We start from the raw sequence: 12,897 nt of genomic DNA, 5'->3' as shown, positions 1-12,897 counted from the left end.
TAATGAAGTCAACAGAGGTACCTGCAAAAGTCTGACGTAATATATAGAAGAGTCTCATTTGTAATTTTTTTTGGCATGAAGTAAAACTGTACAAAACTCTTTAAGATTTTTGTCTTTAAGTTGAATTGGACCTTTTTTTGGTTTGTCCTGGATTCATTCATCCTGGACATGAAAGTTTATACATTTAAATTAAGATTTTTTAAATTGGTAAATGAAGTGTGGTTATTTTGAAGCACTATTTTCAAAAGGAATGTACATTGTCATACAGTAGTTGCTCACACAGACACCAAAGATTAACCAATAGCTTTAGGCTTTGACTGTTCCGCTCTTGAATTAACCACTTAACTTCAGTGTCTTATGTGTAATACATTTATTAAAAAAAAAGGTAATAAATGAATTGTTTCCATACTTAATAGATTTTGATTTTTTTTAAATCTCATACATTTTGCCTTTTAAAGGGTAAATTTTAAAGATCAAGTTTATTCATTAAGACTCCAAGATCTCAATCAGTCAACCAGGTTTCTCAACTCAAACAATTGTGTCTTTCTCCCCTTCCCATTAAAACAAACATGATCCAAGTGATTCTATCAAGTTTATATTTTCTCATAACTCCCTTCAATTTGTAGTCATTCTTTGTATGATCACTATTCTACATGTAGTGCTAAATATAATTTTTATTTACTTAGTGTTAAAGATGGTTCACAAAGGCTTTTTCATTTAACACTGCTGTACCTTGGAGCTTCATTATCTTGGTTATTATTCAGTCCCAGATTGCGGTGATTAACAAACATATTACTGATGAAAACTGAAGCAAGCTCAACAATTTAAGAATAGCTTCTTTGCCTCTGTCATCATGAGCACTACCTCGCTATTCCTCTTAGTTTTTTTAATTGTAATTTATAGTTCTTTTAATGTCTTGCACTATATTGCTCAGAATCAAGTTTAATATCACTGGCATAGGTTGTGAGATTTATTGTTTTGCAGCAGTAGTACTGCACAATGCATAATTTTAAAAAATTACACTAAATATACATTAAAAACTAAATAAGAATTAAATGCTGTCACAAAACAACAAGTTTCACAACATGTCACTGATAATAAACCTGATTTTGATTGATTCTCAGATCCCGTTCCCTCCTTCCTTGTCCTCAAGTAAGTTGCTGATATTTATTTCCCAGAATCTAATTTTTAACCGATATAGTTTTATTGATTGCCTGTGAGACAGGAAGAGAGAAAGCTGAAACAGAACAGATTATGGAGAATTATCTCAACAATAACAGCTCCACAACTGTCTAGATTCTAACATTCTAGAATCAGTTGTAAAGTGCAAGGAACTTAACACAAAATTCATAGAACATTACAGTACAGATCCTTCAGCCCACAATATTGTGCCAACCTTGTAATCTACTGAGACTGAAAGCAATCTAGCCCTTCCCTTCTTCATTGCCCTCCATTTCTCTATCATCCATGTGCCCACCTAAGATTTTCTTAAATGTTCCTAATGTATCTGCCTTTACCACTATCCCAGGCAATGTGTTCCGTGCACCCACCATTCTCTGTGTAAAAACAGAACTTATCTGACATCCCCCTGTACTTTTCTCCTTATGTCCCCTATTACAGTATCGGCCACTTACACCATAGGGAAAAGGTCTCTGGCAAGCCATTAGATGTATGCCTCTAAGTCATTTCTCATTCTTCTTCGCTCCAAAGAGAGAAGCCCTGTCTCACCCAACCTATCTCAGAAGACATGCTCTCTAATCCAAACAGCATCCTGGTAAATCTCTGAACCCTCTCCAAAGTTTACACGTCTTTCCTATAATGAGGTGACCAATCCAGCAAAGTTGAAATTCAGCTTAAACCAATAGGACAAGAGCATGGATGGCCCAAGTCCCGATCAAGAAGGAAATGAAATGCAATATATTTAAAATGGTGTTCTAGAATTTAGGGTGTAGATGCAGATGGATTGCCGAAGGATGCTGGGATTATACAAAAGCTGAGAGATCGAGTGCAAACATTATATAGGGTTGGTGAAGGTTGCAGAAGATGGGGTGAAGTTATGGAGGAATTTGAATGCAAGAATTTTTATTTCAGTGTGTTAGAGAGGCAATGCCAAATGATGAGCAATAGGTGTGATATACTGAAAGGACAGAAGAGTTGGGTTGCAGGGAGAAGTTTTAGTTGAGTGCAGATTTATGGACAATAGTAACCTAAACAGGAGAGTACTGAAAAGATAACGAAGCTTGGATTGCAGTTTTATTTATACTTAAACTGAAGCAAGGGTTGAGATTAGTAGCTTTATGGAACTGGAATGAAATAAGCCCAGTGACAGGATATGTGGTAAAAGTTTAACTCAAGGTCAAAGAGAATCAACTCAATTTGTAGTGACAGAAACTGCCTCTAATTTAGGAGCAAAATGACAAACTTTCAGGGCAGTTGATAATGAGAACTGGGGTGTAGACAATCGTTGGGGAACATGGCGGGGCAGCATGGTATTACAACAACATGACCAAGTGGTTTTCTCCCACATTCCAAAGATGTAGGGGTTAGAAGGTTAATTGGTCACATGGTTGCAATTGGGCTGGGTGGGCTCGTTGGACAGCTCAATGCATAAGAGCATGCAAACATGGTCAAGAAGTTCTGTTGTTGTACAGACCAAACATCAGAATTGGGGAAAAAGTGTGATTGAAGTGACTTTGACTGTGGAATGATTGTTGGTGCCAAACAGGGTAGTTTGAGTATCTCAGAAAATGCTGTTCTCCTGGGATTTTCATGCACAACAGACAAAAACAAACATCCAATGAGCTGTAGTTCTGAATGCAAATATTCCCTGTCAATATCAGCGGTCAGCGGAAAATGGCCAGACAGGTTTAAGCTGAAGAGCATTTGACAGTAACTCATAAAACCATGTATTACAACAGTGTTGTGTAGATCTGTATCTTTGAACACACAACACATCAAACCTTGAAGTGAATGGGCTACAGCAGCAGACCACAAATGCACTCAGTGGCCACCTTATTAGGTACAGGAGGTACCTAATAAAATGGCCACTGTGTGTAAGTCTATATGTTCCAAAGCAAACTTTACAGCAAACATATTATGGAGTTATTGTAATGGGGATTGCAGTAGAAAACTCATGCACTGGATAATAAGGTACTAAATTAAAGAAAAACTGTTCCAGTGCTATGGAACCATTTTTCTAGCCATGGAAGTACAGAGATGGGCTTAACTGTCTGAAGGAAAGAGTGCTGCACTGGCGAATCAACAGCAATTTTTCACTCTGTCACTGGAGGGTGACTTGAAGTGAAAAATGTCTGACACGGCAGTAGTGCTACCAACTGAGTCAAGGCTGTCAATATGCATCATATATTTGAGACATTAAAGTGAGCTGTCATTATTGAAGAGAACAGTCTCACAAACAGCCAAGTATTAAAACAACAGGACCAATTCAGTACTCTTTTTACATTAATAATTAAGTGAAACTGGAAGTCTATATTAATTCATGGTCTCCCTCAATTCTCTCCCAAGATTAAAGGGTTGGCTCAGAAAGTGCTTCATCTTTTTAAGCTAGTGCATCTTTAAAAAGTAGAACATCTCAAGCTCTCAATTGTTATCAAATACGATAAGCTTGCTGACTCCTTGTATACAAAAACAGAAGTTTTAGTTGAGTTAGAGCACTGCAGTTAACACTGAGGTAGCAGTGGATCCTTGTTATTCACTGTACCTGCCTACACAGCTGCCTACATAGGAGCCTGTTCCAACAGTCAGTAATAACATAGCTGATCTGTGCCTCTACTCATGAAAACACAACCTCTGTCTCTCTCCAGAGGTGCAGGTTAACCTGCTGAGTATTTCCAACATTCTCTTTTTTATTTTAGATTTCCAGCATTCAGTATCTTTTGGTTTTATTTGTTCTAGATTGGTTGATGGTGAACCTTAATTGTTGGAGGACTGTTGTAGTGTAGCAGGAGCAGATTACATAGACAAACTTTGGTTCATGCAAATTCTCCAAATACAGTGGAAGAAGTGGGCCAATGTTCATGTCCTCTCTCAGGCCAACGTCTCCATCACTGAGGGCTTGGCTACAATCAGTCAGCTGTGTTGTGCAGACAATTTGCATGCCCCAAGACCTGGCTCCTGCAATTCTCAGTCTGCAATGTATTTCTATGGTTCCATGAAGACATGCAACATTTCCATTGATTCCTGGGAAATTGTCCAGTGTGGTGGAGATAGATTGTGCATTGGGAACTCACAGACCTCTATAAGCAGCAGAAGGAGTGTTCCACCTCACAAACTATGCATCCATTCATTCTACCAGCCACCATTTTCTCTGGGGTCTGCAGTTCCTTATTTTGGCCTCATTACACCTTGGAACCTCAAGATTGCACTGGAAGTCAGTCATCCTAAGAGTCTGTCTGAAATAATGATTAGCCATGCATAACAGAAATGTATCTTGAAGGTTATGATAGTCCTTCAATCACAGGTTTATGAGATCAATAGTTGTAGAATTAGGGTTAGTCCTATCACTAACCCTAATGAATTTCCTCGATCCAAGTTTAAAGCATAGTCAGTAACAGCCAAAAGTAATTAAATTAAAATATTCAGATCCTATAGAATTGCCAAAGGAGGACATCTGAATTAAAACTAAAGTGATTAACTATTTGGAACAGAACTGATGGTTTGAGTTTTCTCAAAAGAAAAATTACATATTAAACCAAGATAGCTTTAATGATCAAACTCAGTAATTCCTAATACAGTTTTCGTCATCGTTGTGCTGTACAAATCCTATTTAAACATCTCACATAACATTTATAGCTAAATCTTACAATTAACATCACTTGTCTCGTGTATGTCTGTCTTGGTGAAGTTGTTAACTCCTGCAAGAATATTCATAATTTATCTTTAAAGATTTAAGCATAGCTTACCACTCTGCACTCACTTTTCCCTTCATTCCTTTTCTGAAGGCACTGGCTTCTTCTAGTGTTACAATTCCACAACATCCAAATCATCCTTCTTCATGCAACTGCCCACAGTAAGCCTTTTGACTGCAAAATTGGCATAGTGGCAGCCTGCTTATCAGCAAGCCTGCACTGTGTAGCAAGAGATACTGGATAACACTCAAAGGTGTTTGTTGTGCCACAAGGCTCTAGACCAGGAGTTCCCAACCTTCTTAATGCCATGAACCATTAAGCAAGAGGTCCGTGGACCCCAAGTTGGGAACCCCTGCTCTAGATCAACTGTAACACACCTGGTTGCAAATCAACTGAAAGTCAGAAAACTCAACACAGCAATCTCATGACTAAATTTGGACTATTGATCACCTTAATACAACCTTCAGTAGAAGGTGCTGGATAAGCCACATCTGGAGGTTATGTATGAGAATTTCTACTCATCTCAAAGGTTTGGCAACTTCCAACATATATTTCCAGTGAGGTATGATTGTTTATCAATTAGAGATAAGGAGATCAAGGTTTAACAGAATTCAAGATATAGGCTGTTCAATCTCAATTTACTGATGGCTTCTTCTGGCTGCCTATGAAACCCTAATGCTTGTTAAATGCCCAGTGATGCACCAGTAGGTTGGAAGGAGGAGGGACATCTTTGGAGTTGAGATGGTTTGAAGATGGCATATTTGTAAGTTGAATTTCGGAACTACATCCTGCTTCTCCAACATCAGAAAAGTGATACCTAAACTCTCAAAATTGAACCAACCTACTTGTTAGCGGGTTATAGTAGATCTTATGGTCTTATCTCTAGCAGTGAATTTGTGCTGCATGGACTGGGCAGTTTTAACTGGATAAGAACCGGTAGTCCTTTCTGAATACGCAAAGCCATAGATGGAGACTAGTGATTAGGTACTTCCTAGACCATGTAAGGAGAAATTTAGTTCCACTGTAAGTGAGCCTCTGTGTTTCTATGCATATTAGAAAGCTTGGTATGTGAAAAAGAAACAGCTCATTAACCTTTCCAGTATGGAAACTATGTCTAATTTGTATTCATGCCATTAAGTAATTTATTGGATATATTCACTGTATAAATGCAAATTATTGAAATTAACACAGGAAGTGCACAAGCCCTTCATGACGATAACATAGAGAATGACTGACCCTGCCCACGTAACCAGGTCCATTGACCGTGTCAGTGCTAAGGCTTTGATACTCTCTTTACAAATGCCATCTTCCCAGCATTTCCTTCCCAATTTCTTTTATGAGATTAAATGGTGTAAAAGTTTTGCTGCAGTGATAAATGACTCTAGACCTGTACACTGTCAACACAGGTGACCTGTCTAGAACCACAATTTAACCACTCAAGTAAACAAATAATCCAAATAGACTTACTGTTTATTTGGTTTTATCACAATAGATTATTTGAAAATTAAAACATTATTTTCAAACTCCACTTCAGAATACCATATCCACACTAATACTTTAAATTTAATTGCTATAACTTTTAGCTTCTCTTTACCACTCTCTGTCACCCCTTCTTCCATTTTCTCTGTGAGAGGGAAACTAATGCTAGGGCACTATTTCACAGATGCTAGCAACCATCTTTTAATGGTTACCTATTGAACGAATACCAGATAGGCTTTCTTCTCTGAATGACACTACTAATGTCACTGGCCGTTTCATTGTCTATATATGTAAGATATTTTCCAGGGATCTGAGAGGAAATTCTCACCAGTTAAGAACAGTCAGTGTTTCTCCTTTCTGGAGCCTTTTCCAGCAACTTAATAGTTTTCTGACCATCTTTGAGCATGTAACAAAATAAATATATTTATCACCTTTCTGCTGGGCAACACAAACAATATAAAAATTTGAAAGATATTGCACAGCTCATTCCATGAGATTTTAAAATGGGCAGACACTTAAGAGTTGTCTGAAGGAAATAAAACACCAAAAGCAAACTGCTAAGGGAAGTAAATTAAAAAGTGCAACAGGATGTTTCCTGATAATTATTTGCTAGGTTATAAAGCCAGGGTGTCCTTGATCAATCTCCTCATGGTGGTACTAACAGATGTTCCAAGAGAATCAGTGATCTGGTAAGTAATTTTGTACAAATAGGGTTGAACGTCTCTTAAACTCGTATCAAAGACATTGTCCACCTCCGACTGTGTGGGCATTTTGGGCAGGTACTCGTGTCTGTTCATCACCTCTATAATGTTGATGATCTTCTCGCCCAGTTTCTCGCCCACCTTCTCCCTGCAGATTTGCCTCTCCTGCTCATTAGCCAAGTTCACCACATTGAGTTTGAAGGTCCACATCTCCCACGGGATACACTCATCAGAGAACGGCCAGCGTGACTTCTTCTTCTGGTAGAATTCCAGGGAAATCTGACCGCTCCCATCACTGCCAGAGTTACGAAGAGCATCCTAGGGTCGAAGGAGAAAAACAAAGCAAGAGGAAAGCTGTTGGTAGGTTCCATCATTCCAGAATATCAACAAATCTCAATTACCATCTTAAAATCTCATTGTTCAATGTCCCACTTTCAAAGTTTAGGGTACCTCTAAACTGTAGGCAAACAAAAATATTTTGTTATTATGTTTCTGAATTTCCACAGAGTGCTTCAGATTTTCCCAGTTGGAGGTGGTAGTGAGTATAGAGAGAAATCATCTAGAGATCATTGTCCCTAACTGGTATTAAAGTACTTTATTAGGATACTTACAAAATTGTTTAAGGCAGATAGGGACAGACTGTCTCCCTTCTGATTTTACTTGCTGATTAAGAGAAAGAATTATATTTATGACTTGCTTTCCATAGCTACAATAATCTCCAAATGCTACAGTCACCATTGTACAGACCATAATATATGGAGCAGAATTAGGCCATTCAGCCACAAGACCATGAGACCATAAGACACAGGAGCAGAATTAGGCTATCTGACCCATCGAGTCCACTCTGCCATTCAATCATGGCTGATCCTTTTTCCTTCTCCTCCTCAACCCCAGTTCCTGGCCTTCTCTCCGTAACCTTTGATGCCATGTCCAATCAAGAACCTATCAAACTTTGCCTTGAGTGCACCCAACAACCTGGCCTCCAGAGCTTCACGTGGCAACAAATTCCACAGATTCACCACCCTTCGGTTAAAGAATTCACCAGCCCACCGAGTCTGCCCCACCATTCTGTCATGACTGATTTACTTTCCCTCTCAACCCCTGCCTTGTCCTTGTGACCTTTGACAGCCTTACTAATCAAGAACCTATCAACCTCCGCTTTAAATATACCCAATGACTTGGTCTCCACAGTTGCTGTAGCACTGGATCCCACAGATTCACCAACTTCTGGATAAATAAATTCCTCTTCATCTCTGTTCTAAAGAGAAGTCCTTCTAATCTGAAGTTGTTCAAAGTTCAAAGTAGATTTGTTATCAAAGTACATATATGTCACCATATACAACCCTGAGATTCATTTTCTTGTGGGCATACTCAATAAATCCATAATAGAATAATAATCATAATAGAATCAATGAAGGATCGCACCAACTTGGGTACTCAACCAGTGTTCAAAAGGCAACAAACTGCAAATACAAAACGAAAGAAATAATAATAATAAATAATTAAGCAATAAGTACCAAGAACATGAGGTGAAGAGTCATTGGTTGTGGAAGCATTTCAATGATGGGACAAGAGAAGTTAAGTGGAGTTATCCCCTTTGATCAAAAGCCTGATGGTTGAGGGATAATAACTTCCTGAACTTGGTGGTGTGAGTCTTAAGGCTCCTGTAGCTTCTTGCTGATGGCAGCAGTGAGAAGAGAGCATGTCCCAGGTGGTGGGGGTCCTGATGATGGATGCTGCTTTCCTGCAACAACACTTCATGTAGATGTGCTCAATAGTGGGGAGGGCCTTACCCGCGATGGACTGGGCGGGCCATCATAGTATCCACTACTTTATGTAGGATTTTCCATTCAAGAACACTGGTGTTTCCATACCAGGCTGTAATACAGTCAATATACTCTAACTACAAAAAACATGTACAAAAGGCAGCAAACAGCCAATTTATAAACAAAAAAGCTCCACAAACAGTAATTTGTGATGGTCATATATCATATTCTTTGTTATTTTGATTAGGGGATAAATACAGGATTGGACACCAGGAATAATTCCCCAACTCATGAAAGTTTGTCATGTAGTGGCTAATATACATTTGAATGGAATTGAATTGATTTATCATTGTCACATGTACCAAGATACAGTGAAAAGCTCATCTTGCTTACTATAAACACAAGTATTTTGTGGATGATGGAAATCCAGGTAACACACAACAACAGGAATTCTGCAGATGCTGGAAATTCAAGCAACACATAAAAGTTGCTGGTGAATGCAGCAGGCCAGGCAGCATCTCTAGGAAGAGGTGCAGTCGACATTTCAGGCCGAGACCCTTCGTCAGGACACATAACATGCTGGAGGAACTCAGCGGGTCAGGCAGCATCCATGGAGAGGAATAAAGAATCGCAACGAGTCCTGCTGAAGGGTCTCGGTCTGAAACATACACTCTATATTCTACTCCGTTGATGCTGCCTGACCTGCTGCAATCCTCCAGCATTTTGTCTGTGTCGTCTTCCGTACTGTTCATACAGATCAAATCATTGCATGGTGCATTAAGGTAGAGCAAGGTAAAATGATAATAATGCAGAATAAATTGTAACAGTAACAGAAAGTGCAATGCAGGTAAACAATAAAGTGTCAGGTCATCACAAGCGGAGGGGGAGGACATACAAACGCCTTGCAGATAAAATTGGAGTTAAGCTCCGAACTCCGACACCCAAGCTGTAACAGTGTCATGCTAACCGCTACACTACTGTGCTGCCTACTGTGAATGTGTGTATGAAAATTAATCTCAGGGTTGAATATGGTGACATATGCAAACTTTGATAATAAATTTACTTTTACTTTGAAATGTTCTTCAGCTTTCTTTGAAAGTTCAGAAACATGATGAAGCCACTCTTCCTGCCTTTGAAAAATACCTCCTCAGAAACTATAGTTTTTACTAAGCTACTTTCAACTGTTCCAGATCACCTTTAGTGACCTGTGCCCAAATTCTGTTTGAGAACAAAATCTAAAAGCTAGTAATTAAGTCGAGCCTGCTCTGTCATTCAAATGGCTGATCCATTTTGTCTTGTCATCTCTTCCACCTATTTTATAAACAGCCAGCTTCTCTTCAGACACCATGTCTACTAATCTCAGCTTTGAAAATGTTCAATGAATAAATATACACAGCCCTCAGAAGGAGAGAATTTCAAATATTGATAATCCCTTATGTAAATAAATATTCCCTCACCTCACTCCAAAACAAACATCATATCATGTGATCATATCCTCAAATTCTTGAACCTCCTGGTGTGGAATGGCATTCACCTTGTCTTCACTTCTCAAAATCTTATATGCCAGTGGTATCACACTTTTTTCCTGAATTCCAATGAGTTTAGCTCTCCTCTGTATCGATCTCATGGAGCACCAGTGCAGACCCAGGAGGTGTTTTAATACATGGATGTGCTATAGAAATGGAAGCGTCACTGTCATAGTTGTGAGATTCAATGCCATCAGTTATAACCTCAAAATAACATAATTCCTTAGTCCTTCATAGAGTCTTCAAACTGCTCAAAGACATTGTAGGAAAGGCAGAGCAGACTCGATGGGCCAAATGGGCTCCTGTATCTTATGGTCTTAGCAGTCAGGGCATGAAGGGATACCAGGAGAAGGCAGGAGATGGGGTTGAGAGGAAAAATGGATTAGCCATGATGAAATGGCAGAGCAGACTTGGTGGGTCAAATGACCCTAATTCGGCTCCTATATCTTATGGTCTTATAATCTAGTCTCATCTTTCCAGTTTGAGAGAGCCTTTCATTTAATGTGGAATAATCTTTTGTTTCAACTTTTCAAAGTATTAAGACATTAACACGCTCGAAGCGGAAAAGCAACTCCAAGAAATAATGCTCTCTGAGAAATGGCCCAAACTACGTACACTTGCCACTCATTTAAGGCCATGTCCCTCACACCTCCCTGCCCTCTATGCCGCTTGTAATACCCAAGAAATACCAGTCTGCACCTGCATATTTCAGTATTAAAAGGAACGAACTGCTATGATCCATTCCCCATTTCTAGAATTACTTTAGCTGGCTTTGCATCAGTCTTAAACAGTAGCATCCTTGTCTCTAAGCCAAAAGATTATGTATTAAGGTTCGTATCAGACTGACTAATATAACCCAGCTCGATATTTTAGTCCAGAACAACGTTTTTATATTCATTTCAGAGAGCAGATGGAACCTCACTCAGTTTGGTCCCTTGAGGCCTTGCCCTGGGGTGAAACCTTAGCCTCGAGTTTGTGTTTATTTCACTTAAAGTGGGGCATAGCCAGGGGCGATAAATGTAGGCCTTCCGTACGTTATGGAACGAATGCCGTTTGTTAATAACAATCGAACTACTTTGACTTCAGTAAGTACAATGAACGGTTAACCGTAAATTGGCCACTATCTCGTTTCATAACGAGGCAGAGTTGATATGCGGGACCTACTTACTATATTAAAACAATCTAGTCGAAGCACACCTTAAACTCGCCTACTGATCTGCGCAATGTGCGGTCCAGCTCGTCCGAAGACACTCTCACGTAGGTGCAATCGACGAAGTCGCAGTCGACATCTTCGGTGCCCACAGTGCCGATCGAGTAGGTGCCCTCCTTCTTGTAATGGAATTTCCCCGAGCTCCTATGGAGAAGCACGGTGTGGAGGACCGCCAGCACCGTCTCCTCGATCTGTCTGGCTTCTACCGTCAGCTCCAGAGTCTGGGATCTACAGTTCATCCTCGCACCGATGAGCCAGATCTCCCTAATTAACCAGTTTGCAATTGCCGTGGATTGACACTAACGGTACCTCGAGGAAGCAGTGTAACCATCCAACAAAATACCGTATCGAACGCGGAGAGTTTCGGCTACAATGTAAACATTCTGTTCGATGACGTCATCGCCATTGGGCAGGAGGCGGGGAAATGGCAGTCACTACAGTATCCTGACTGGGACAAAACACTCCAAGCCGTTTATGCGGAATGTTGGCAAACTCTTTTCCAAAAGTATCAGCCAGTGCATTGGTAGTAGGGCGGGACATTCTACTCACTATATAGCAAAAAAATAGAAAATGTTGAGAATACTCAATAGCATCCTGAGGTCAGTCCTGATGAAGGGCCTCGGCTCGAAACGTCGGCTCTTTCTTCCTTTCCATAGATGCTGCCTGACTTCTGTATGTGTTGCTCTGGATTTCCAGCATTTGTAGAATCTCTTGTGTTCAGGTCGGAGACACTTAATTCAACAAATAAAGCAAGTTTACTTGGAAAACAGCATACATTAACTTGTGTTTCCTTCCTGTCCTGATACTTGGAAGAAGATATTGAGAGACGATAGCTTGGAAAATAAATAACTGCTAATGAGTATGATCCAGGGTTGAAATGTCTCAATATCAGGGGGCATGCACTTAAGGTAAGGGGGATAAGTTGAAAGGAGATTTGAGAGGAAAGATGTTTCGACAGAGGGTGGTGTGTGCCTGGAATGTGCTGCCTGTGGTGATGGTAAAAGCAGATACTTAGGGATTTTTAAGATGTTTAGATAGACACATAAATGTGAGGGAAATGTCATAGAGAAGTACAGCACAGAAACAAGCCCTTTGGCCCATCTAGTCCATACTGAAACCATTTAAACTACCTACTCCCATCGACCTGCACTGGGACCATTGCCTTACTTTATCTAGCCAAACTTTGCTTAAACATTGATATCAAGCTCACACGCACCACTTGTGCTGGCAGCTCGATCCACGCACTCACCACCCTCTGAGTAAAAAACACCCTCATGTTCCCCTTAAAATTTTTCACCTTTCACCCTTAACCAATGACCTCTGATTGTAGTTCCACCCAACCTCAGT

The 12,897-nt window shown here is 39.8% G+C and overlaps 1 protein-coding gene across 1 annotated transcript; it reads right to left on the bottom strand.

Moving 5' to 3' along the window:
• Positions 1–355: 355 nt before the first annotated feature.
• atg101 (autophagy related 101) lies at positions 356–11,964 on the bottom strand. The gene is made up of 2 exons (XM_072260040.1): positions 11,538–11,964; positions 356–7,366 (listed from the first exon to the last, which is right to left on the bottom strand). Exons 1-2 carry the CDS (start codon positions 11,787–11,789, stop codon positions 6,962–6,964), a joined length of 657 nt encoding a protein of 218 aa, XP_072116141.1. The 5' UTR covers positions 11,790–11,964; the 3' UTR covers positions 356–6,961.
• Between the last annotated feature and the right edge of the window lie 933 nt (positions 11,965–12,897).

This window comes from Mobula birostris, chromosome 6, assembly GCF_030028105.1.
Source record: "Mobula birostris isolate sMobBir1 chromosome 6, sMobBir1.hap1, whole genome shotgun sequence".
In the NCBI taxonomy this organism is placed as follows: domain Eukaryota; kingdom Metazoa; phylum Chordata; class Chondrichthyes; order Myliobatiformes; family Myliobatidae; genus Mobula; species Mobula birostris.
This window is presented reverse-complemented; position numbering and strand designations above follow the sequence as displayed.

What these genes read in the sequence shown, in the direction of transcription:
- atg101 (XM_072260040.1), bottom strand. Translation starts at nt 11,789, where the DNA reads ATGAACTGTAGATCCCAGACTCTGGAGCTGACGGTAGAAGCCAGACAG. An exon ending in GATCAGTAGGCGAGTTTAAG is followed by an intron (nt 7,367 to 11,537) that starts GTGTGCTTCGAC and finishes CTTCGACCCTAG; the next exon opens with GATGCTCTTCGTAACTCTGG.